At 55.3% G+C, this 24,038-nt stretch overlaps 8 protein-coding genes and 1 non-coding gene across 9 annotated transcripts; 4 read left to right on the top strand and 5 right to left on the bottom strand.

Annotated features, from left to right (window-relative positions):
• Positions 1-2,550: 2,550 nt before the first annotated feature.
• On the bottom strand, positions 2,551-4,003 carry B0I36DRAFT_320384 (ribosomal protein S5 domain 2-type protein). Its single transcript, XM_046153546.1, has 2 exons — positions 2,967-4,003; positions 2,551-2,885 (listed from the first exon to the last, which is right to left on the bottom strand). Exons 1-2 carry the CDS (start codon positions 3,826-3,828, stop codon positions 2,794-2,796), a joined length of 954 nt encoding a protein of 317 aa, XP_046013768.1. The 5' UTR covers positions 3,829-4,003; the 3' UTR covers positions 2,551-2,793.
• Positions 4,004-4,385: 382 nt separating this feature from the next.
• On the top strand, positions 4,386-6,010 carry B0I36DRAFT_361676 (uncharacterized protein; the record flags this gene model as incomplete). Its single annotated transcript, XM_046158517.1, has 4 exons — positions 4,386-4,421; positions 4,510-4,696; positions 4,932-4,980; positions 5,047-6,010. The coding sequence occupies 4 exons, from the start codon at positions 4,386-4,388 to the stop codon at positions 6,008-6,010; spliced, it is 1,236 nt and encodes a 411-aa protein (XP_046013769.1).
• Positions 6,011-7,112: 1,102 nt separating this feature from the next.
• B0I36DRAFT_t64 lies at positions 7,113-7,224 on the top strand. The gene has a single exon. It is a non-coding gene; the product is annotated as a tRNA-Pro (tRNA).
• A 436-nt stretch (positions 7,225-7,660) lies between these two features.
• B0I36DRAFT_361677 (uncharacterized protein) lies at positions 7,661-10,494 on the bottom strand (the record flags this gene model as incomplete). The annotated part of the gene is made up of 2 exons (XM_046158518.1): positions 7,661-10,322; positions 10,415-10,494. 2 exons carry the CDS (start codon positions 10,492-10,494, stop codon positions 7,661-7,663), a joined length of 2,742 nt encoding a protein of 913 aa, XP_046013770.1.
• Positions 10,495-12,848: 2,354 nt separating this feature from the next.
• On the bottom strand, positions 12,849-16,863 carry B0I36DRAFT_320392 (GMP synthase). Its single transcript, XM_046153547.1, has 21 exons — positions 16,658-16,863; positions 16,059-16,206; positions 15,930-15,962; positions 15,815-15,874; positions 15,532-15,585; positions 15,391-15,477; positions 15,216-15,329; positions 15,105-15,133; positions 14,852-15,050; positions 14,766-14,798; positions 14,550-14,705; positions 14,402-14,496; positions 14,335-14,348; positions 14,252-14,274; positions 14,135-14,193; positions 13,939-14,045; positions 13,750-13,864; positions 13,568-13,650; positions 13,434-13,473; positions 13,263-13,368; positions 12,849-13,154 (listed from the first exon to the last, which is right to left on the bottom strand). Exons 1-21 carry the CDS (start codon positions 16,700-16,702, stop codon positions 13,135-13,137), a joined length of 1,620 nt encoding a protein of 539 aa, XP_046013771.1. The 5' UTR covers positions 16,703-16,863; the 3' UTR covers positions 12,849-13,134.
• Positions 16,864-16,965: 102 nt separating this feature from the next.
• On the bottom strand, positions 16,966-18,229 carry B0I36DRAFT_320395 (protein trafficking Pga2; the record flags this gene model as incomplete). The annotated part of the gene is made up of 1 exon (XM_046153548.1): positions 16,966-18,229. A coding segment is annotated over exon 1 (482 nt), but the record flags the coding sequence as incomplete, so codon positions are not given.
• Positions 18,230-18,519: 290 nt separating this feature from the next.
• B0I36DRAFT_361680 (kinetochore component CENP-S-domain-containing protein) lies at positions 18,520-19,003 on the top strand (the record flags this gene model as incomplete). The annotated part of the gene is made up of 3 exons (XM_046158519.1): positions 18,520-18,552; positions 18,620-18,743; positions 18,834-19,003. 3 exons carry the CDS (start codon positions 18,520-18,522, stop codon positions 19,001-19,003), a joined length of 327 nt encoding a protein of 108 aa, XP_046013773.1.
• A 1,541-nt stretch (positions 19,004-20,544) lies between these two features.
• Positions 20,545-21,904, top strand: B0I36DRAFT_320402 (uncharacterized protein). Its single transcript, XM_046153549.1, has 2 exons — positions 20,545-21,187; positions 21,244-21,904. The coding sequence occupies exons 1-2, from the start codon at positions 20,742-20,744 to the stop codon at positions 21,635-21,637; spliced, it is 840 nt and encodes a 279-aa protein (XP_046013774.1). The 5' UTR covers positions 20,545-20,741; the 3' UTR covers positions 21,638-21,904.
• Positions 21,905-22,484: 580 nt separating this feature from the next.
• On the bottom strand, positions 22,485-23,619 carry B0I36DRAFT_320404 (Imidazoleglycerol-phosphate dehydratase-domain-containing protein). Its single transcript, XM_046153550.1, has 2 exons — positions 23,306-23,619; positions 22,485-23,084 (listed from the first exon to the last, which is right to left on the bottom strand). The coding sequence occupies exons 1-2, from the start codon at positions 23,583-23,585 to the stop codon at positions 22,672-22,674; spliced, it is 693 nt and encodes a 230-aa protein (XP_046013775.1). The 5' UTR covers positions 23,586-23,619; the 3' UTR covers positions 22,485-22,671.
• Positions 23,620-24,038: the final 419 nt, after the last annotated feature.

A 24,038-nucleotide genomic window follows, 5' to 3' on the forward strand; every position in this document is an offset into this window, starting at 1 on the left:
GCGACAGGCTTACAGTCATTGCGGAGCTGGGCATGACCACTGTCCCCATCCAAGACCACTTTTCATTCCACTCGCCCCTGGCCGTGGTGCGGCTGTTTGACATTTCCCCACCAACAACAGCTCGTCCCCAGAGCGAGCACTGTCACACGCAGAGCCGACCCGGAAAGGGCCTTGACGCTATTTTGGCGTTGAATGTTGGCTATTTGGCATTTAATGCAAGGCCTGCCACCATCGGAAGTGCCGAGAGTGTCAGGATAATGCAGGCAGGTCTCGGATGATCATGTGGTGTTTGCTCTGTTCCTTCAATGTCGGCCTGCTGCAGAGTACGTCGCCCACGGTCCGCTGGACAACCAGCGGCCTACTTCTGAGCTCTACGATTCAATCTTGCTGAATATCTCTCGCTGGTACGAAGGACCGGTGCGTCCCCGCACAGCTTCTTAGCAGGAAAATCCCGTGATGGCATGTGATATTGTGGGCGTGCTCTCTTTGCTCGACCCCGCTGTTGTGAGATGAGATCGAGTGGCTGAGCAATCATTGACCACTGCTTGTCGCAGCGAAGACGAGCCAGATCGCTCGTCTAACTGATACCTGCAGAGTCTGTCGTCTCTTTCAGTGATGACGTGCGGTGCAGACGGCTGAGTTCCTCAGTGCATTTGCAAAATGCAGGCCTGGTCGACCGAGACAACTACTTCATTACCACGGAACAAATAAACGGACAGAAAACAAGAATGCGGAAGAATATTTCAGGTTCAAGTCACATTGCAATGTGAAATTGTGAAAGAATTCTTGATTGGAATTTCGAAAGGAGCACTCGACAACTGATATGATATTGGTGGCTGGCAAGAAGCCGATACTTTCTCAGGAACGCCTGATCCCGAATCGTCAGATGATAAGTAACTTAGAGCCATGGAGTCTCAAGTTGATCCCCTGGTCGTCGCCCCGTTTCGTTGAAGATCATTGCAGGTTGGCTACTGCCCCCCCCCCCCGAGAACGACGGTCTTCCCGGCATATGCTCTGTACGACTGGATGTGACTGTTTGCAGGTTATTGGGCTGGTGTTGCGTCCCAGCAAGATGCATGCAGGTCTGTCCAGGTCACTCCATGATCCCGCCTGGGGATCTGGAGCTGGGGATTGGAAGGCATGATCCCTGCGGCTGTATCTGCAGGTCATAGTCTGCATGAACCGGGATGGATCCTTCACGATGGACAGTTGCGTCCCGCGGTGTTCGAGATGTCAAGCGCGGGGTGAGCTGGGATGCTCCCGGTGCGTGCAAACCTAACTACTCCACGATTCCGTGGCTGGCATGCATGCTTAAGCATGTAACATGCATACCCAGGCATATATAGTGTCCGCTGTGGTGGAGAGGTGCCTTCAGTCCTGGATCGTCTGCTTCATCGAACAAGTGTCGATCAGGCACAATGGCAACCATGTCCCCCGCAGGGTCTTGGCGACCTGTGACGGAGGAAGCGACGGCAAAAGCAGAAGGGTGTTCCACTCGTGCGTCTTGTGCTCGCCCCTTTCATTCCTGGACGGGTATATTCAAAACGATCTCTGATCCCGGAGGCTTTTTCGGAATGTCAAAGGGTAGTGGATACGGTGCTGCGGTGTCTGACTTATTGCTGTCAAATGTCCCGCCAATGTCTACTGACAGTGGTAATTCACGTTCTTCACAGGGAGAGCGTATCCGCGTCGGATCCCTCTCAAACAATTTTGTAACAAAAGAACAGTCGAACGCAGTAAAAGGTATGTTCGACGGCGGCCTCAGCCGCCTAGTGGACAATCACATCTGTTACATCTCGTACAGGCGGCGTTGTGTTAATGGCAGCGAGAGGAGAGCTTGTTAGTTGAGAACAAGCTGTTTTTTTCTCTCTCGACCTAGCCGACAGTCAGAACCCGACCAGCCAGCTGCGTGCGATGGAAATGCAGTGTTGTGTGTTTCTCCAGCTCGAGCTGTCCATAACTTGTGCGGGCTGTGGCAGAGTTATAAATGGTCGTCGGCGGACGATATGGTGCGCGCACTGGAGCAATGGACATTTACTTGGCCTTGTGATGTCTTGAAACGAGGTTTTCTGCGTGGTCCATGGCTGCTGTCTAGTATGACATGAATACGGCAGAGTCAGCGTTGTTCTATCCTCTTATGGCGCTCTCAACATTGACTTTCGGCCGCATCTTTCAATAACTCCGGCGTTAAGTATAGGCATAAATTTATTTCAAAGATGTTGCAAATGTGTGACAATCTCACCTAGCGAACGCAATTTACAAGCCAGGAACCCGCATGCATTGACGACCAGTATCGTCTACGATGCGTGTTAGATAAGAACGACATTCTTGGCACGAATCATTGAGGCTTTCCCTGTCTCAAGATGAGGAGCAGGCCATACGGTGAATTTGTGATCTAATAAAAGCGAACAGGCCAACGCACTCCACGTGTCCATACGAGCTGGACGATGATCTGCATACCTCTAGAGGGGACTTGTTATCCAGAAAATCGACATGCCTAGGCTCTCAACAAAGTTGCGCATCTTGCAAACAGCGACACGAGTCATGGAATGAAGGATATCACGCTACTTTATTCTGAAATACGGTCCTGATATGCAGGATGCTCACCAACATACTAGTACATTGTATACATTGTGGAGGTTTGTACAGTAAATTCTGCTCTCTCCAGTTGGCCATACGGCACATTGGACATGACACTCGCCAGCGCCACGAGACGGCCTCCTCCTGTCCCGAAGTGGCCAACATCGTGCCAATATGACCGACAAAAAACCACGAAATGTCGTTCGCCCTCGTCTATCTGGGCTGCCACGGAGTCATCTTTCTGGCCTTGAGATGACCAGCCTTCTTTCTCTCGACGGCACGGTAATCGCGTGTAATGCATCCAGCTGCAAAATAATCAGTATGGCAACCAAGAAATATTGTGATAAAGCATGCACAATGCGCTCAATTGGGGAAATGGAACTCACCTTTCCTCAGCCGTGTCTTGAGCGCAGGCTCGTGGCCAGTAATGGCATAGGCGATGGCCATTGCCAGAGCCTCGGCCTGTCCCGTGCTGCCACCACCCTCCACGCGCGCCCAGACGTTGTACTTGTCCATCCTCTCTGTGGACTTGAGCGCCCAGAGGGCGCTCTCGCGGTCGTGGAGGCGGCCAAAGGCCTCGTTGACGGGCTTGCCGTTGATCAGGACCTCGCCGGTGCCCTCGACGACCCACGCCCGCGCGGTCGACGTCTTGCGCCTGCCCACGCCCATTGTCCTGCCAAACTTGTCGACGGGGATCTCCCGCTCGATCTTCTCGTGGAAGTTGATGTCGCGGGTGAAGGGCTGCAGGCCGTCAATCACCTCCTGGGGCATGAGGTCCGGGTGGATAAGGTTGAGGCGCTTGACGATGGCCATGCAGGCGGAGAAGTCGCGACCCTTGATGTGCTCGCCAATGACGAGGCGGTACTCGGCCTTGCCGCGCCAGGCGACCCTGCGCGCATCGGCGGCAGGGACCACGGGGAGGTGGCGGTATTTGAGGTAGAGCTCCTGGATCTGGACGTAGCTGTCGTAGAAGTTTGTGAAGCGGGCAAAGTACGAGGGCGACGCGGGCTTGGGCCGGGCGTGCGGGTGTGCCACTTGGGTCTCTGACCTCTCGTATGAAATGAGGCCTTCTGCTTTGTTGCTGGGTGTCGTCGAGATGGTCCGGCGGGCCAGGCCGAGTGACGGGGCTGGCGGCGTCGTCGTTGTGGCACGCGAGAGGACTGAGCATGCTGGGGCGAGGGAGGACGGGGTCTTGGAGCCGAGCTGGAGGTCCCGCAGGCCCCTGAGGGCGAGTCTCATTGTCGACATGTTGGGCTACTGTGACGCCTGCACCGCCTGGAGCCGGCGGAATGGGAATTGCGGGCTGAGGTCGTGGTCTGCGAGAAGTGACGCCGTCGGCGATGCGTGCAGTTGGATGGTCGTCTGCCTCAAGTTTTCGGTGGGCCCAGCAGCAGCCCTCGGCCAGTCACGGGCCGCAGCGCACTCTGCCCGTGGAGGTGGTTGTGGATGCAGCACGGCTTGCCTCACCTTGTTGCTTGCTGGTGGTGGACCCCTGGCCTGGCACCCAAGAGCCCCAAGAGAGCCCAGCCCAGGGTCCCGGGTATCCTGCCCCAACCTAGGTGAGAGAGACGCGAGACCTCCGAGCCGCCAGCACCCCGCCACTCCATGCCGCGAAATTTGTCGTCGGGTTGCCCCGCCACTGCACGTTGCGCCCGCGCCGGCCACAGTTGGGCTGCCGCCCGCAGGCCGCTCGACTACCCCGCCTGAAATTTCCTGCAATCCCTAAAAGTTCGGGCGCCCTCTGCCAAAGTTGCACGATCTTCCTCCCTCACACACACCCTCATCACCACAGCACGACCGCAAAAATGGCTGGCCCCTTCGGCACTATTTTTACTAAAGATGTAAGTAGAGCCCAGTCATGCCCACGAGAGACAGGAATCGAGGTTCTGTCGAAAACCAGCATGTCCACTAACACCACCATCTTCACAGCGCAACCCGCGCACCACCGCGATCCTCGCGGTTGCGAAGGCCAACGGCATCGACCTCGATGTCAAGATTGTCGACACCCTCAACCCGACCCCCGAGTTCCTTGCTGCCAACCCCATCAGCAAGGTCCCCGCCTTTGTCGGTGCTGACGGCTATGGCCTGACCGAGTGCATTGCCATCGCCATCTACAGTACGTCTCGACCCCTCCATATCTCGCGTTCCCAAAACACACGAACAAACATCCTCCTCGACACACGACTCCCAAAAATGATGAATTAGACATTTCATTTACAGTTATCCCTGTCTGAAACATATTTCCATGTTGATAACGTTCTACTTTCTGATACACCCACCTCAACCATTTTGTCACTGCATCGGGGTCATTTTTAATTGGGTTTCGACCAGAATACTGACATCCTGGACAGTCACCTCCCAGAATGAGAAGACCACCCTTCTCGGCAAGACCAAGCAGGAGTAAGCTCTACCTGACATTGAGAAGCAATACCTCGTGTGGACATGCCGCTGACGTGTGAAAAACAGCTACGCCTCCATCCTCAAGTGGCTGTCCTTCTTCAACATGGAGGTCCTCCCCAAGCTCGGTGCCTGGTACCGCCCTCTCCTCGGCTGGGACCCCTACAACAAGAAGGCCGTTGACGAGGCTGCCGCTGGCGCCGCCAAGGTCCTTGACGTTGTCGAGAAGCACCTGACCAACCACACCTACTTCGTTGGCGAGCGCATCACGCTTGCCGACCTGTTCGCCACCAGCATCATCTCTCGTGGCTTCCAGTTCTTCTTCGGCAAGAAGTGGCGCTCGGAGCACCCCGCCATCTCGCGGTGGTACGAGACCGTCTACAACCAGCCCATCTACAGCGATGTCGCTGTCCCCTTCGAGCTCCTCGCCGAGCCCGCCCTGACCAACGTCGCCCCCAAGAAGGAGGAGAAGCCCAAGGCTGCCAAGGCCCCCAAGCCCGCCGCTGCTGCTGCTCCCGCCGAGGAGGAGGCTGCCCCGGCCCCCAAGCCCAAGCACCCTCTCGAGTCCCTGCCCCGCTCCGAGTACTCTCTCGATGAGTGGAAGCGCACCTACTCCAACAACGACTACGCTGTTGCCTTCGAGTACCTGTGGAAGACTATCCCCTGGACCGACTACTCCATCTGGAAGGTCGACTACAAGTACAACGACGAGCTGACCATGACCTTCATGTCCAACAACCTCATTGGCGGCTTCAACAACCGTCTCGAGGCCTCCCGCAAGTACATCTTCGGCTGCGAGTCCGTCTACGGTGTCAACAACGACTCCGTCATCACCGGTGCCTTCATCATCCGTGGCGACGACTTCAAGCCCGTCTTCGACGTTGCCCCCGACTACGAGAGCTACTCGTACACCAAGCTCGACCCCTCCAAGCCCGAGGACCGCGAGTTCGTCGAGTCCATGTTCACCGGCGAGAAGCCCATCACCGTCAACGGCAAGGAGTACACCTACGCCGACGGCAAGGTCTTCAAGTAAGCGCGCGTTTGCACGACACAGTAGCGGGCTTGCTTGCATGACTATTCGGAGGCTATGATCATGCAGTGACGAGGTTTACACGACAACTCAAAAAACAGTAAAACTTTAGGAGAAACGGAGGCCGGGAGTGAGCATTGCTACGCTTACCAAAACGTGGCAATGGTAGAAACGCAGGTAGATACTGTGGAGCTAGACCAAAACATTCACTTTGTCCTCTCTAAATATCGCTGATGCTGGTGAATGGTGTGAAGCTGGATGGACCATCTCTCTCTCTCTCTCTGTACATTGTATTCTCATTCTGTACGACGTTTCCCAGAGAGTGCGAAATTGCCCAGATATCACGTCCGTGACCTCGGAGAGCAGGAGCTTCTCACGATATATTACCGACACCTCTGCTGCCAAAACTTGGAAGCGATCACAGACCTCACCACAAACATGCAACTGAGGCAGAGCCATTGAAACATATCTGCCATACTTGTGTGTCGTAGTAATCATGGAGGGGAACAAAGAGCAGCACGAGTTAATTCCCCAAAAAATATATCTCAGAACAGCTAGCGAATACCACTTTTCAGCGCCCGCCCCAGAGTAAATATTGCACTGAGAGAGAGTCCTTTTCCCCGTACCATCCTTTCAGAAGTTTTTGTAGTTCACTCCGGCAATTCCTTTTTGCGCAAGGCTTGAGCGGTACGTCTATTGAACTGTGATGGGACACAAGATAGTTTTCACAAATGAAGAACTCCTCTCACGCAGGGTCAGGCATGGAAACACAACACTCTGAGCTTGGACGTCTTCTAATCGTCCCATAACACCGATTGATGGAAATCCTATTTTCCGTTGCTTCAATCAAGTCCTCAGCCAGCCCGGGACACTATTTACTCACATTCTCCTCGTTCCGCTCACCTGCTGTCTCGACGAACGAGCCTTCAGGTTATCTTGCAGCGGCTCTTCGCTTTCTCAATGCCTTGCCAGGTCACTGTTCTCCACCACACAACACAAGGACTGTTAACCGACAATAACGATGGCTCATCTCCCATCAACACCCGCTCACTCCTCGCAGCGAGCGGGTCCGAGTAGCCAGCGGGCATCACTCAACACAAACGCCGGTCTGATGGTCTAGTGGTATGATTCTCGCTTAGGGTCCACCCTGAGATGGATCGTGAACAACGATTCAGATTGATTGCGAGAGGTCCCGTGTTCGATCCACGGTCAGACCCATGATGTGTTGTTCTCTTTTGCTCGCGGTGGCTTCTCTGATGGCTTTTCTTTTTGAGCAACGTCACCGTGGGTGACTGACTGATGCTGCTTATGGCCGCGAGATCAGGTACAGGAGTGCTGCTGTTGCAATGCTGTCTGTCGAGGTGGAATCACTTGATGGTAGTGCTCGATCGTCTCTGCTCGTTCTTCGAAATGGTTCGTTCATCTGACAACATTCTTGCGCTTCAATCTTATTCCTCCACCATGAATGAGTACTCTCTGCAAACGCGCGAGACGTAAAGGGGGTATGAGAATTCCAGAAATAGCAGATATAATCAACGACAACCAGGCCTTGCCTTGGACCAACTTGAGTTCAAACTAAATTGGTATTGATGTTTTCCCCAGCCTCATAAAATTCGTAATGTCGCATATAAACTCGTCCGGGCCGGGCTTTGCCTACTCCCACCTCTTCCACTCGTCCATGATTCGAGCGACCTCTTGATCGGTATACTCGGCCCCGAGGGCATTCCGGTCAAGACTCTTCAAGCGGGCATACATTTCCTGCTCCTTGCCTTGGCGTTCATAGAGCTTGTCCTCAAGGTAGTCAAAGTCCTTGCGCCGCATCGCTCGGCCGAAGATCTCCCGCATGCGGTTTGAGTAGAGTTGGCATGCACCAAGCTGCAGTTGAACCGGGTCGCTGTGAAAGTTGCCTACAAAGGACAGTGCTTGGCCTCTTTCTAGGACCGGTTCCACCACATCCTCAAAACACTCCTCGCACACTGTGAAGTTGGGTAGTCTCTTCATGATGTGCCACCTGCCGTCCTTCACTGGCATGTGTCCGCGACATTCCGGCACGCGGGACAACTCACGGATCTTGCTTGCCAGCCGGCGGATGTCCGGAGCAGTCTTTGTAGCCAGAGCACGATCCGAGGCTGTTTCCATAATGTCAAAGTAAAGCAAGAACCGCCTTCTTTCTGGTGAGGGGTGCATCAGGCAGACTCCTGCGGACGAGTCTCCAGAGGCTTCCACAAACACACCCGACAAGTTTGGCAGTAGAACTGCGATCGTCTGTGCACAGTGGCCGCACACCTTGAAACTCGAGATTGCGCGTTGAGAGCTCGGGTCTCTGATGGAGTACCACTTCCGATAGGTTTCGCGAAATCCCGTGCAGGGCTGATTGTTGGCGCCGATGGCGGCAATGTTGTGTATCAGAGTCATGTCTGCATTGCGGTACTTCAAGATGAGGAGCCATGCAATATGATACCACTGCGAAGTCCCAAAATCGCACTTGATTGGCCGGGTGGCCGGGCGGAAGGGGGCAGGCGTGAAGTGCGTCGCAAACTCAGTGTTTGCAAAAACGTTCTGATAGCACGTTGGGCAGATGTTGAAGTTGTCGCTCTTCGGCAGAGTCAGCCAGTCCATGTGCCCGGCCGTCTCTACGGTTCGTGGACAATCCGCAATATCGGGAAGCTCGCCACTTCTCACATCCTCGGAGAGTCTTCGATGGTAAGATGCAGGCTTCTCCAGCCCCGAGCCATTCAGGACCGGATCGAACTTTGGAGGTTGGTAGGACTGCTTGGGCGGGCTCGAGGATAACGTAGAGCTGGACGATCGAGCGGAGCTCGTTGATTTTGGTGGCGGCGGTGGTGGCAGAACGCCAGGATTCCGACGGTCGATAGGCGTGCCAGCATCACGTCCAGAACTCGTCGCGGCCGCGGTAGCAGCTGCAACGATGGCTGGGATGGCAATAGAGGCGGCTTGCCCCATGGTGGTCCTGGCCGTGGAGGCACGAGGTGGTGGAGCAGGCGCTCGTCGTTCGTCATCAGACGACCTTGGCTCTCTCGGAAATGTCGAGCTCCGGGAACCCATGGGGTCGGCCTCGAATGGTTGTGGCTGAGAGGGCCGTGAGGAATGGATAGGCACGTCCCGCGACCGATATCGTCCCTTTTCGGCGGGCGGCCGAGTCTCGGGTCGCGGTCCGACAAACTCGCTGCGGTCCACTCTCTCGTCCACAATGACTGGTTTTTGTCGTCTCCGTGCATCTAGGCGGCGCCTCGAGTCGTCCTCGCTAGTGTCCCAATCGCGCGACGATGGGATTTCACGCTCGCTTCTCTGCTCGGATGGTCTCTCGAAAGACGAGTCGCGTGATGACCGCTTCGCCGGCGGCATCGTTGATGACCGGTCGCCATTTGCAGCTTTCCGTTCGGGGCTCTCTCGGACCATTGACTTCGGCCTGGATGAAGGCACTTCGTTGGCGGAATGTCTCTTTTCAAGGGATGGATGGACTGGAAGAGCTGGTCTGAGAGTTTCCGATGTGGAGTCCTCCCGAGTCCGAGGTCCCTTTGGTGCCCTGCGGGTGTAGACATCCTCTTCCTGTCGGGTCCGGCGCTCATAAGTGCGATCGTTCGGTTCTTCATATCTGCGCTCGGCTCGGTCTCGCGATTTTGTGGCCGGTCGGGGCACGTCAGGCGAGAGCTTACTGTCTTCTCTTTCCCGTGCTGAAGCATGGTTGTTGTTTTCCGGATTTGACCCGGCTGCCGACTTTGGTCTCTTCACCTGGTGCAGCGGTGGTTCGGGACCGACATCGGTTACGATGGGTGGCAGATGGTCACGCCGATAATCGCGGTCGCCAGGAGATGCCTGCTGGGAAGTCGGCTTCTTCTCAGGCTCACTGTTGCGAGGCGCATCTCGTTTTAGGTCGTCGCTGCCGACGTTCTGAGCCGTACCACGGTCGTAGGGCTGCACAGACGGTAAGGAGTCCTTGCGAGTAGAGTTGCGCTTGGATTCCGGGACTTTTTCCGGCTGGGATGCATCGGCCTGGGCTGTGGCCGGCGTGACAATCGTGAAGCGCCGCTCGGGGTTGTGCTCATGAACCTCAAGGATGATCGGCCACTGATCAAGGTCGCCCCGACTTGGGGTGGAGTCAGCTAGATCAGAAGAGACTGACGAGCCATGCTCCCGGGCAAGGGAGTCGGCTTCTTCTTCGACACTAGGTGGCGGTGGTGGAGTGCGCTGCCGGCGTGCAACTGTTGACGGCAGCCATCGTGGAGCCGTAGGATCTCTGTATACTAGAGCGTTGGGGGCGGCCTCGGGAAGCTCTGGGAGGAAGCTGGAAGGTCTTTGTTCATGTCAGTGTTTGCTTATGCTAGGTATGGCAGCCACCGAGGGGGGGGGGGGGAGTGTGTTGAGTTCTGTCTGGCAAGAACGTACGATCGCGTGTCGGGGCTCTTAGCACGGCTGTTTTGCCAGTAGCCCTGCTGGAGGAACGAGTCGACATCGATTCTAGACATGTTCTGGTTGCACGGAGGGGGCCTTTGTTTATCGCTCGGTCTGGTGGCACGCTTTCAGGACATGGTCAAGGCCTGGCCCGGGAGGCAGTCGTGGCTAGCAAACAGAACAAACACCGTCAGAAGCGGAGAAGCCTGTCGGTGAGGACCCAGGTGTGTTGGGGAGGGCAAAGCGCTGCGCCCGCGTTGAAGATGTTGGCTGTTGGTATGGTGCTGGCTATGTCGTGCTGGCGACTGGACTGGGAGACAGGCAGGTCAAGGGCAGATGCTGACAGGCCTGGGGATGAGGACGCTGTTGTTGTTGTGCTGTTTTGTGGTTGTGAGGTGGGGGGGATTGGGTCGCAGTTATCATCAGCCAGCAGGCTGGGGGTCCCCGGCTCCGGCAAACAAGGCGCGATGGGGCAGGCTTCCCAAGGGTTGGGCGGTGCTGTTGCAGGGGACAAACCTGAACGGCAAGGTGCAGGTGCGGGCATGCCTATTAGGCACAAGGCAACAGGCAGGAGGCGCTGCTCTGCTCTGCTCTGCTCTGCTCTGCTCTGCTCGCTTCCGAGGCTGTCGCCTTGCTGCGCGCATCCACCAGACACGATGCATGCATCCTCCAACCTGCATCCTCATCTGTGGCCATGACCCGACTCGACACCACCACGCCGGGGCCGGCTGCGCGCGTGGGAGTGGACTTGGCCTTGGGCAGCTGCCCCACGGATGACGCTGGCTGCATATGGACACCACCACCGCGACTGTGGCGGGCCCATGCGCATCGTATTTCACCCTCCCAAGACCTTCTATCACGATTCTTCGCCTGGTCTCCCGGCGAATGGTTCTCGAATGCTCGGCCTCGCTTTCTCGTATGGCCCTGGCCACCTCGCCTTCCACTGCATATTGAGGAGGGACCGCGATGGCAAGCGGCCCGACCTCGAATCCCCCAAGCATGCTTCACCCTTGGAATTCACGTCTTTGGGCACCGAGGCTTCGCCAGTGCTGTCCCAGTCAGTCCTCCTGCAAGCGTGAGGGGAGCAGACACGACAACGAGAGGGGCAACAGCCAGGGTGTTGTGGCGCTAGGCATGGATCAGCCCAGCAGGGGTCGCTGCGGCGACACCACCGCACGACAATGCGGATGAGCCACAACAATGCCCGGCTCCTTCCCCACCTCCGGCTCGGCGACGTCCGGCGCCCACGGCTCTCTGTGCCGTGTAGGACAAAACCAAAGCATCTTCCACACCTGGCCAGAATCTGTATGCCACAGCGTCACTCGCCAGCGCCCAAGCGACATTCAAGACGCATCTACGCGCTCCTGCAGGCCCCCACCATGGCGGGTGTGCCCCGGGCCAAGGACGGCCACGGTCATGGCAGTTCGGCACGCTTCTGCAGCATCAGCAATGGGACTCTCGGCAGCGGCGGCAATCTTCAGATGCGCTGACTTGTCTGTGCCTATTCAAGAAGCCCTTCGCACCAGCTGTTGTTTTTGATATACAGACATCTCCCCGCCTGCAGAATGCCAACCGGAAGTACGCGTCCGAGAACACCACGCCGAGCCTCAATGCGGGAGGTAGTCAGCAGACGCCTAGGCTTAGTGCTCGATGACCCAGCTCCACGCCGCCCACGGCTATTACCATAAGTCTTAGGAGAGGTTTTACGTTTTTTCGTGATTACAAGGTCAGCTGATGTGTCGAGGCAGTGAGAATGACAGCATGCAGACCCGCCACTGTCGCTGTTGTGTCGCCTTGGCTAGCACTCTCCATCTGGCGTGACGGATACACGCATGCTATTCACCGGATTGAACCTCCAGGTCACACTGACCAGCGTGCCGGAGTAGCGGGTGTAACTTCCTGGGCCTGATGACTAGAATCGATGGGTCATATGCCTGCCGCGTCTGCTTGAAGAGGCAGCCACCATCCTACAGTACCACCATCACTTGCTGTTCGCACAATTCCGCCTCAAGTCGAGTCAGTTGACGAGACTCGAGATGATTGGCTTGGATATCATCCCATCGTTACGCCAGCCAGCGTGCCTACTTCCTGTGACTCTTGCTTACACGGCCTTCAGTCGCACGACCAGAGCAACCGCCTTGTTTTTCCACGCGGACTGCACCGCGATAGTGCCACAGCACGCGAGACGGAGCAAAAGTGAAAAAGCGGTGACGAGGCGCCAAGTGCACGACGAAATTCTCAACGATGTATGGTACTCAACAGTGTGCGGTAAAAAGTCAGCTCGTGAAATGAGTCCTAGACAAGGCAAATCTTGTATGGCGGTCCTGAGCCGTGCCTGGTGAGCTCTCACAAATAGTGTCATGCAGGATAGAGGAGCTCCTGCATGTCTCGTCGAGTTTCAAGACATGACGTGTAGCCGCGCGGGCCACGGCGGTGATGGACAGAGTCACGAAAGATTGCATTATTGTTCATGGCCATTCGATTCCTCTTCGGAAGACGACGCACTCAATGTAGATAACGCCAATGGGGAGATGATACCATTGGACAAAGAGGCACATACAGAGCAATTCTATGTATTGATTATCAAATGGCAAACGGCGACGATCCGGGCATGCGCCTTCTGAAGAAAACCCTTCAGTCTATCTCGTTCCTGGGCGAGATTGTCCCTCGCACTCCATCGAAGGTTTACGGGGTGTGACAGCAGGTGCGTCTGTCTACTCCATCTCAATGGTTCCTATAGCCATTGATCCGTTAGCGAACCTGATACCGAAACGCGCGGAAGGATATATATGATTGACGCTCTTGAAATGCCAAGGTTCACAAGGGGGGGAGGGTAACATACCAGGGGGCTTGCTGGTGATATCGTACGTGACGCGGGCGATGCCGTCGACCTCGTTGACGATGCGCGTCGAGATGCGCTTGAGAAGGGCAAAGTCAAAGTCGTATGGCTTTGTTTGGTCGAAAAGGTCAGTCTAGTTTCACTGAGGAACAAACGAAAAGGAACCAGGTTTACCTCTGCGGACATGAAGTCGAGAGTCTTGACGGCGCGCAGACTATTTTCGGGCCCAGATATGATTAACGACGGTGCGTCTTTTGCTTCAGAGGGCACGTGAAAAAGTTTTGACTGGTGAAGGGGTTACGACTTACATGGCAATGTAGCCGTACACTCTGGCATCACCCTGGACGCCGACCGCGCGGTCCTTGCTGATGGCGACATAAGCCTGGCTCATCTGTTGTCCGCCGGCAAGCGGGCTATGTTAGCCGATCTGGGTTTCTGCTAGCAAGAAGGCCAGGGTATGGCAGTTGTGAAACGGTGGGAAACGACTTGCCTCGTCATAAACACCCGCGTTGCGGATTTCAGAGATGAAGATGTGGTCGGCGGTGCGGGTGATGCGCACTCTCTCGGGAGTAACCTCGCCGAGAATGCGGATGGCAATACCAGGTCTTTTGTTGGTAGATAGCATGTCAGCATAAGAGAGAAACAGGTCGACGCGGGGTTCGATATAAAGGATACATACCCAGGGAACGGGTGGCGCATGACCAGGTCTCTGTGGATGCCCAACTCCTGGCCGAACTTGCGGACCTCGTCCTTGAACATCTCGCGCAGAGGCTCAATGAGTTTCAGCTAGTTCACGAAGTCAGAATCTGTACCACCGTATAGGACGCAAGTATCGTGAATCCAGGTAAGTAATGCCTTGGTTTCGATAAACGTACCTTGAGAGTCTCCGGCAATCCTCCAACGTTGTGGTGTGTCTTGATCGTAGCACTGGGCCCTGTGCGAGTGTTAGTCACTTCTTTGCGACACAAAATGCATCTATAGCTTGGGCTTACCCTTGTATGATACACTCTCGATGCTTCAGGAATACGTCAGTAATTATGCAGCTTAAGTGGTCGCGAACTGCTATCATGCTTACACATCGGGGTACAGCTAAAAGGTTGATGGTTAGCGACGAACAAGCTAATTAGAAGTGGTTGACTTACTGTGCCTTGCAAAAACCATGTGACAGGACCGGCATTTGGTGTGTTCTCGGCCTCCTTCTCAATCCGGATAGCCTCCTTCTGGAAGAGGTCGATAACTGAGAGGTATGAGCATCACTGAGCTGGACATCATTATTGAACTCGGTCTTACATGTGCCGCCAATAATCTTGCGCTTCTTCTCCGGCTCGTGGACATCCTTAAGACGGCTCAGGAAGAGCTCGGCGCCATCAACAACTGTTAGGTTGATACCAAGGTGGTGCTCAAGAGTTTCCTTGACCTGCTCGCACTCATTCAATCGCATGACACCTGTGTCATCTTGTGATTAGTGCTCATAACGATGCCAGGCAATATAAGAGTGATACGAACCGTTGTCGACAAGAATGGCGTGGAAGCGATCACCTGGACGGATATTAGTGGGGGGGGAAATAATGATTATAGTTGGGCGGACATACCGATAGCCTCCTTCATGAGCTTCGCGGCAACTGTCGAGTCGACACCACCGGAGACGGCACCAATGACTTGCGCAGTCTCACCGACAAGATGCCTTATCCGGACGATCTCCTTTTGGATGAAGTCCTTCATGACCCAGCTGTCCTGGGCACCGCAGATGTCGATGGCGAAGTTGCGGAGGATCTCCGAACCGCGAGGGGTCTATACACGATGTGTGAGAATTTACTCCAGAAGCACAAATTGAGGTTGACTAACGTGCTCGAGTTCGGGGTGAAATTGGACTCCTGAAAACGAAAACGACGTCAGCTCGATCAAACCACCGTCTTGCATATTGCACAATACGGCCACCTCAACAGAAGAACATACCGTAGATAGGCTTCGTCTCGTGAGCGATACCAGCGAACTCGGAGTTTGTCGTGCTAGCAACGACGACGAAACCAGCAGGCAGCTTGACGAGCTTATCGAAATGACTCATGTAGGCTGGAATAAATGTCAGAGCGTTTGTACCGCGTGCCGTTCCTGCTCTAAGGTGTAGACATACCGTGCATAGAGTCTCCCAGGCCCTTGAAGAGGCTATCTGTGTGGGCGTTTCCAGTGTTGAGAATGTTCACGTCGGCGTGGCCGTACTCTATCGAGTTGTCAGTCATGGTCGCATGCTGCGCATGCCAGATGGACAACTAACCGCGGATAGTGCCACCAGCTACATTGCTGGCATCAGCCCTCCAGGCAAGTTCCTAAAGTGAGCAGCTGTCAGCTCTATCGAGGGCTGGCAAGCAAGCCTCAACTTTCATCACGAAGCCGGTGATTTCAATTTCGCATAGACTTGGGACAATGGGGAAGAAGTCCACCGTCACGCAAAGGTGGCCGACAGTAATTCCTGGTCAGGAGGAGGGTTATGTACCTGGCAACCATAGCTATATGTCGTGATCAGCACATGGACAGTGAGTGACAGACATGATCTGGGGGGCACTCATACCAGATACCGAGAATTGGCACGCCAAGATCGAAAACAGCAGGATCGACATCTACAACAACATCAGCACAATGCCCGCAGGAGGCATTCAAAGGGGGGTAATTTACGAGGCGCGTCCTTATCATAGACGGAAGAGGGACCTGCGAGGTGTCAACTCATGCACTGCATATTGTCACAGCTCAATTTTCAATGCCAATCACGCAGAGACTGTGTGAAGACCCAGAGTGACTACGCACCTCCCGAGAACACAATGCCCTTGGGCTTGAACGGCAGCTCGGCAATGTTGGTGTTGCAAGGCAGCATCTCAGCATAGACCTTCAGACTCCGCAGCCGGCGCAAGATCAAGTGGCTCGTCTGGCTGCCAAAGTCCAACACCAAAATGGTCTGCAAGAGTAATTGGGTCAGCCTATGTCTGGATTGACCAGTAAAGCACAGCTACATTAAAATCCGATTTTGGCGTCGAATGGCAGGTGGTCAAGTTTATGTCGTGATTCTGGAATGCAATGGTCGCACGCGACTTTCGATGTTGGAGACGGGGTCGATAGCTCTCGAATGTTTCTTAATCGAAGCTCAGGTGCCTCTCTGGTCGCATGGAATCATGCAAACAGAGCTCATTGTGGCGACAGTCACATGGTGAGTTACACCCATATCTGCCTCTGTATGTGCATGCAGCAGTCGAACAGCGAAGGACCCCATCTCGAATGCCGTTGTCTGGTCGAAGAGGACGATTCGTTCGTGGATGTGGTCGAGAGCATCGTGTTCGCTTGGGCGTATATCGCGGTATACAAAAGCTGGCAGATCGCTGAGATTCTCGCGACAAGGGGAAAAGACCTACGTCGAAGTTGTTGTGCGGCGCCTCGGCCTCCTGGATGTCAGTCATCTTGATGTAGGCTTAGAGAAGGTCTTTCGTATGAAGAGATAGCAGTTGTTGGACAGTGGTCTTGCCCGCCGTTTGTTGCGGACAGCTGTCGGCAGGATCAAGACGGGGACAAAAAGTTTTGAGAGCAGATCTCCCTAGCCGTGAGGGTCACAGGCAGGCACCGATCGCCGGAGCGCCGGCCTAGCGGTACGGCGGACGGCACGACTCATACCAAAAAACACACGGAAATGTCTGGTGCAGCACATGCACAGTGGGGGCGGGGCTCGAGGAATAATTTCTTATCTTGCTTATCGGCCTGCATTTCTCAGGGTCCCCATCCTGGCGCTGCGCCTTATCAGAGCCAGCTATTAGGAGATGCTTTAGGTTGTTTAGGAAGACCGATTGCGATTCCAGGCCCAGCTGTCGGTCGTTCGAGACGGGAATGAATCGGAGTTGGCCGTTCTGCTTCATTGATTGAAGACAGTTCCAGAAATCACACTCTAGCTCGAGTCACTGGCGACTGTGCAGGGGCTGCGACAGTGCTGAGATTGGATCCATGAAACTCGGCGAAGGTCATGTCCATACTATGGGACCATTCCTACCATCCCTACGTCGATGGGAAACACGTGCAAACGCCATGCTGACCACCTGGTGGCGGAGAAACGATGTCTATGATGCTGGATCACAGACAGCCCCGAGAGATTACTCAACCAGGAACTCCTGAATGTCCTTGTCCTCCTCGTCCTCCTGCAGTTGCCGCAGCCGCTCCTCCTCGGCATCCAGAAGCTTCTTGATCGCGTTCCTCTGCCTTCTCCGGGCCTTCTTGCCAAACTGCAGGACCGAGCCACTCGCCGCGGCGCCCTCGTCTTCGCTGTCCGTGTCTTCGGGGATGCCGGCAGCACCGCGTAAATCGTTCGGCGACATTTCAGCGTTGCGCTTCTCCTTCTCGGCCTTCTCCTCGGCCTCGCGCTTCTCCATCTGCCGCTGCTGGTACTTGGCGCCGTGGACGATGACGTACTTGCGGAACAGCATGTATGCGCCAACAATCATGACGAGACGGATATACTGCTGCGGCGTCATGTCCTTGAACGAGCCGGCCACGTTGACAGTCGTGCGCTCGTACAAGAGGCTGCCGAGCTTGGAGCACGTGTCGAACAAGTGCTCAAAGAGGCCGATGAGCTCGTCCATGATGTCTGGTATGGGATGATTTCGATTATTGGATATGTGAATTTGCGAAGAACTTCCGAAGGGTGTTGTTTCTCGCGGCGTTCAGACTGATTGCGCGTTTGGATCGTGCGGTAGTGATTATGAAGGATATTGCCAAAGTAGTAAGTTTCAAGGAGGGACAGCTGACGCGTCGCCTGTTGTGTGAATTGAATAGGAAAGGAAGGGATAGACTGAATGGCACAGAGCTGGACGATTCCCTGGAGCGCAGAGGGATGGAGGTCGATCTCGGTGAGGGAATAAATGCACGTTGCTGAGAAATGCGAGAATTAAAGGGAGCCGGAGAGACCGAGAGAAGATCGCGGACTCGAGCTTTGGCGCCAATTGGACAGCGCGCCATAAAAAATCGCAGCGCGGGCCCTTTATGCGTCCAAGGCTATCATTTGCAGCCTTCCAATTGCCAGTGGGTGCAATCGCAACGGCTTGCCCCACTTGCTCGCCCTCCTGCTTGGTCGCGGCGCGCGCAAACGACCTCCAGGGCTGATGTTGCTTGCCCCCATGGATCCATGCTCCGCCCAAAACAAACAAACACAGACCTCACCACTACCAACCCTGCACTCTGACAGAGATCTTCTATCATCATCTCTGCGATAACCCAGAGGCAGACAGACGGGATGGCCGATGATGCTCAGGAGGACGTTCGTGAGGTGAGTCGATTGACCAGGACCAGCTCAGCGGCCACACGAGACGCCCTGGCTTACACCCAAAATGCAGCGTCTCAAAGCCGCGCTGTGGTTTGCGGTTGGCAAAATGGTCGACGAAGAAATGTTGAAGCGAAACCGCAATGTCACCCCACAGTTCATCGGTGCCTTGACCGAGATGGTCTGGGCACAGATCGGTGCGTTGGACGATTCCAGCTCCTATGCGTCCTTGACTTTGCAGGCTTCACTGGCTTACCATATCTACATATCTCGTTGTCGATCCACAGAGAATGTTGCAATCGATCTCGAGAGCTTCAGCAGGCACGCTGGAAGGTCCACCATTACTACGGATGATGTCCTCCTACTCACCCGGAGAAACCAAGATCTCCACGACATCGTAAAGGACTTCGTGAACGAAAGAAAGGCAGCCAAGGCGCAGTCCAAGCCTAAGAGATGAGGTAACCAAGGCACTCCCTGATGCAGACGAAAGCATCAACCAGATTCTCGTCGCAGAGCAAGATGCATGCCTGTTACTGAAAACAGGTCATCCTCACAGGCGTTGGTCGTCACCGCCCCTCGGGCCTGCCGCTAGGTAAAGCCAATTCGCGCACACCACAACGTAACTAGCTTGGTGACCGATGATCTTTGTGACGCGACAAGCGTGTCATTGTGGTGTGGGGAAGCAGGCTCGCATCGTTCATTCTGAGCTCGGCGAGCACGGCCACGGCTCTTGAAACAAGGCAGACGGCCGACGATGCAAGCATTCTGGCTGCAGTTTCCGTGCTGGAAATACAGAAACTACAACGCAGTCCCACGGGGGCGGCGAGGTGGTGAGCCACTGGCTTTCAACCTCCTAAACTCTACACGGCAACTCGGCACCATGCCTGTATATACCATCAAGCTTCACCACCGCAGACCGGGTTGGTTGACGACGTACGATGTTTACATCACTTTTGGTAGCCAGTTCTTCTGTTTCGGTACCAAATTGCAATCAATTTGTTGCACTTGCTTCGATGCTATGACAACAGGGCATACATGATCCATTTAAACGAAGTACTCAGCAAAGACGTGTTGGACTTCCATGTTAAACGTTGTCCACGTCCGAGCGAGGCACTGCCACAGGGAATGACGATACAGAAGTGGCTTGACCCAGTGCGTGGGTCCTTTTGCACAGGCATCCTGGAGACCTCAGCCACTGAACGCATGCAACCACTACCGTCCCCTGCACGGACCCCTACCTGCGGCGACGTCATTGCAGCCATCGATGGATCTCTCGGCACATCCAGCAGGTGGGGGTGAACCCTTCAAAAGAATCCTCCGCCTGCAGGCAGGGAAGGACGGCAGGCTGGAAGCAAGATCGGTAGCGGGAAACCCCTGCCGAATCTTGAAGGCTAGCCGCGTGCAATTCCTGTCCCGAAAGGTTGACGAAGCGGCAAGGCCAGGATTTCGGCATCAACCGTTCAACAACAAATCTGGGTGTTGTGTAGATGACCTCCACGAACAGTAGTCCAGACTACAGGTACTCTAGACTGGTGGACAAAACAGGGCAGCCTTTGGCACAACGTGGGATGCGGTCATAGATGTGCCGATAGAGTTAAGACCAGTCAGCTAGAGCCCGATCCGTCGTCGGCACTATCGTCATCCTTCATCAGTAGCCCGCCAGCCCAGTGCCGCCCATTCCCACTTCTGCACGCAATCACTCGTGCGGAAGGCTCCGCAGTGGTGAGCCCAGATGTTCCTAGCCTGGACCTTAGGTCTCACCGGAGGCTCTTTGGTGGATGAAGTCCCGGTGTCTCTCGACACACCAGGGGCTTGGAGGGCCTCGCCCACCATTGTCCAAGCCAAGACCGAGCGCCCGGTGGGGATGGTTTTCGTCATACCCTGTGATCGACCGGCAGACATGATGCCCCTGCACAGAGGGTCTTGCTCTGCCTGCGCCATGACACCAGGAGGCAGCCCACCCCAGGATATGTGAACGACTTGTCGTCATGCAGGCAGACAAGAAACATATTTAGACATCCATTCCCCGCCCCTTCCGTTCATCGCACCCGCCGAATTGTTCAGGCTCAGTCATCGCTATTGTCCACACGCCAGGCAGCACGCTGTTCTAAGCCAACCCACCTCCCACAAACACTTTTCTACACAGACACAACCTCAATTCACACGTACATAGACACGACTCCAGTGCCGCCAAGATGGGTGCCAAATCTGGGTTCGCCCTCAAATTCCTGCAGTGGTTCATCCGCGGCATCCAGTTCTGCTGCTGCGCCCTCACCCTCGCCCTCTTTTCCTACTTCCTGGCCAGCGCCTCCAGACACAATGAAGGCATCCCTATCTGGGCCAGAGCCGTTGAGGGTATCTCTGGCATCGGCGTCATCCACACAGCCGTAGGCTTGCTCCTCCTATGCTGCCTCGCCGGCCACCCAGCCACATCCTTCATCGCCATTGTCCTTGACATTGCCTTTGTCGGAGCCTTCATCTACGTTGCTCAGGCCAACCGTGGCGGCGCTGGGAGCTGCCGTGGCTATGTTGACACCGTCTTCGGAAGCGGTTACGATAACACGTATCGGAATGGTCTGCCCACGTTCGGCACTCTCTGCAGAATGCAGACTGCCGTCTTCGCCGTCTCCATTGTTGCCATGTAAGTGCCCTTGATCTGAACTCCGTCTCTATTTGCACACCACTAATACGACCTAGCATCTTCTTCATCTTGTCCGCTCTCATGGAGTTCGTTCTCGTCCGCCACCGCCGCAAGGAGAAGGCTTTTGGTCCCAGCCCTGGCAACAACTACACTTCAGGTTACGCCAAGAAGCGCGGCGGTCTCTTCGGCAAGTTCGGTCGCAAGAAGCACGCCAATGCCACTGCCGAGAACCCCAACCAGCTGCCCACCCACACCACCCCCGACCAGATGCGTCAGAGCTACGCCACGGACGCCACGGCTGTCGGCAACAACCCCGACACTCTCCCCAAGCACAGCTACGATCCCAATGGCGTCAACTGCTACCGCCAGGAGCCGCTTGTGGCCGATCACCTCCACGGCCACCACCACGATGGCCAGACTGCGTACCCTGACCAAGGCTACCGCGTCTAAAGTCCGATATCGTAGCTGGATTACGACGCACACTATGCCAGCCACTCGCCTTGCCGCAAGAGCATAGTCGTGGGTGGGGTGAGATGAGCATGATACTTGCACACGCCACGCACACTTACGATCCTTATGTGCGATAATGATAATATGAATGAGGATTACCAGATAGCAGGAAGTTAATGAGACGTTACTGATCGTTTGCGTCACTATGATCAAATGAGATTGTACTTATTGCAGATAAATGCTCAAATATATGAAAGTTGAAATTAGTATCAATGAAGCTTTCAACGATAAGAAGTTGGTATCACTGCAGAGCGAGTCGAGCTGCTGAAACTTGATTTATTGTGCCGCCAGCACTGTGCTATTAAGAAACTTACGCCAGAGTCAGGTCACGGCAAGTTTCGCCGAGTGATGACCAATTGACGATTGTTTATTTCTTGTGTGCATGCACTTGCTTAAAGCATGTGCCTGACTGTGCGGTCCAATTGAATAGATATGGAAATACACTTTCCAGTCTCATGACTGCTCAGATTTCCCAGCCTCGTCGGTTCGCGAACGCGCCACCAAGGAACAGGGTTGTGCGTGTTCCAGCTCTTGACGTGCTCGCTGCAACCAGCAGCACCACTCCAGAATGGATTGATGCCTTTGAGCCACCCACACATAGACCATTTTCTCACACAGGATGGGTGCCAGGAGGCATCCCAGACTGGCGCCGACGCAGAGCACAGAGGGCACTATGGGTTGGAAACACAATCAGTGCTTAGCCTGGCAGCCAATGGCGGACCCTGGCCGGACGCGGGATTGTGAGAATGACCAACAGACTTTGTTTGTGTGACCTCTCGCGAAATGCAGCATATGGAGCACGCGGATGAGAATCTCTTGACGTTCAAACTCTTTACTTGTTGTGATTTGTTGTGTATTTTTTTGTCCTTCCCTGTCTTATTTTGTACAAGCCTCTTTCGTCGGTTTTTTTTTTCATGCACAACCTACACGCGCACACATTCAGGCCACAGGGTTCAAGTACAAACAGAGAAAAATCAAACGCTCAAAGTCCCCTTGGTACTAGGCACTTCGCCCTCCCTGCCCTTTACCCGGGTGGTGGCATGCCGCACGGCGACGGCGAGGGCCTTGAACGCGCTCTCGGCGCGGTGGTGGTCGTTGTCGCCCCGGAGGCAGTCGACGTGGAGGGTGATGCGGCCGGCCTGGGCGAAGCTCTGCAGGCAGTGGGGGATCATCTCGCAGCTGAGGTCGCCAATCTTTTCGCGGCGGAGGCCCAGGTCGATGACGCTGTAGGGGCGGTTGGAGAGGTCGACGACGGCGCGGGAGAGGGCCTCGTCGAGCGGGCAGTAGGCGTGGCCGAAGCGGGCGAGGCCCGTGGCGCTGCCGAGCGCGGTGGCAAAGGCGTAGCCGAGGGCGATGCAGACGTCTTCGGCGGTGTGGTGGTCGTCGACTGTGTGTGTGGTTCTTGTTAGTCCTCTTTTTACTATTGTCTCTGCTTGTCTTTTTTGCTTTGTCCCGTGGGGTCTCTTTTGACAGTAGGGTTTATCTTGGGTCTTGAGATGGGATATCTCTCGAAAGCCTCCTACCCACCCACTCCTCTCTTTACTTCCCTCTCCTTTTCTCTCTCTTTTTCTCTCCTTGGCCATGAATGAATATAGGAAAAAGACGTACTGTGCAGGTCGCCCTTGCAGGCAATGGCCAGACTCCAGCCGGCGTGCTTGGCGAGGGCGTGGAGCATGTGGTCGAGGAAGCCGATGCCGGTGTTGACGCTGATGGTCTGCGACTTGCTGGCCTGGCTGGCGTGGCTGTCGTCGGCGCTCGAGAGCAGCCGCGAGTCCGTGTCGGGCGGGAAGGCGCCGCCGTCGAGGTTGAGGGCGAGCTGGATCTTGGTCTCGTTGGTGTCGCGGGCGAGGGCGGCCCAGCGCTGGGCAGTGGGTTGTTCAGAGCCCATGTGTGTGTGTGTGTGTGTGTGTGTGTGTGTGTGTTATACTGCTGCAAGCGGTGTTGAAGAAAGAAAGGGAGCCTGCAAGACCAGTGGGATGTGCCAGACAGAGGTGGGTGTGTTGAATTGGGGACTTGGGTTGTCGTTCCGGTGGTGTTTGTTTGTGGCGAAGACGCTCCTAAGGCCAATATTTTGGCCGTCCTACGGTTGGAGCGAGAAATGTCCGTTCCTGCATCGGCGGGCTCGGCTTGGTGGGGGTGTTCTGCTTTTTGCTGGGGTCCATAACGTCACACTCTGGACCAAGCAGTGACAAACAGCCGCAGTTCCACCTCAAGTCGGCATGGAATATTCACCTTGTGGTAGGCGCTGAATATACCATGGTGCTTTTCCAGTTTGTAATGGCCCAATTGCCCTTGTCACTTGCGGGCGAAAGTCCCAGTCAGGGTTGGTGGCCGCTCCCCA

This window comes from Microdochium trichocladiopsis (genome assembly GCF_020744255.1).
Source record: "Microdochium trichocladiopsis strain MPI-CAGE-CH-0230 chromosome Unknown B0I36scaffold_4, whole genome shotgun sequence".
NCBI lineage: Eukaryota > Fungi > Ascomycota > Sordariomycetes > Xylariales > Microdochiaceae > Microdochium > Microdochium trichocladiopsis.

What these genes read in the sequence shown, in the direction of transcription:
- B0I36DRAFT_320384 (XM_046153546.1), bottom strand. Translation starts at nt 3,828, where the DNA reads ATGTCGACAATGAGACTCGCCCTCAGGGGCCTGCGGGACCTCCAGCTC. An exon ending in CAAGACACGGCTGAGGAAAG is followed by an intron (nt 2,886 to 2,966) that starts GTGAGTTCCATT and finishes ATTATTTTGCAG; the next exon opens with CTGGATGCATTACACGCGAT.
- B0I36DRAFT_320392 (XM_046153547.1), bottom strand. Translation starts at nt 16,702, where the DNA reads ATGACTGACATCCAGGAGGCCGAGGCGCCGCACAACAACTTCGAC. An exon ending in CGAGACGAAGCCTATCTACG is followed by an intron (nt 15,134 to 15,215) that starts GTATGTTCTTCT and finishes TTTCGTTTTCAG; the next exon opens with GAGTCCAATTTCACCCCGAA. An exon ending in CAAGATTATTGGCGGCACAT is followed by an intron (nt 14,497 to 14,549) that starts GTAAGACCGAGT and finishes CATACCTCTCAG; the next exon opens with TTATCGACCTCTTCCAGAAG.
- B0I36DRAFT_320402 (XM_046153549.1), top strand. Translation starts at nt 20,742, where the DNA reads ATGGGTGCCAAATCTGGGTTCGCCCTCAAATTCCTGCAGTGGTTCATC. An exon ending in GCCGTCTCCATTGTTGCCAT is followed by an intron (nt 21,188 to 21,243) that starts GTAAGTGCCCTT and finishes AATACGACCTAG; the next exon opens with CATCTTCTTCATCTTGTCCG.
- B0I36DRAFT_320404 (XM_046153550.1), bottom strand. Translation starts at nt 23,585, where the DNA reads ATGGGCTCTGAACAACCCACTGCCCAGCGCTGGGCCGCCCTCGCCCGC. An exon ending in CTGCAAGGGCGACCTGCACA is followed by an intron (nt 23,085 to 23,305) that starts GTACGTCTTTTT and finishes CCACACACACAG; the next exon opens with TCGACGACCACCACACCGCC.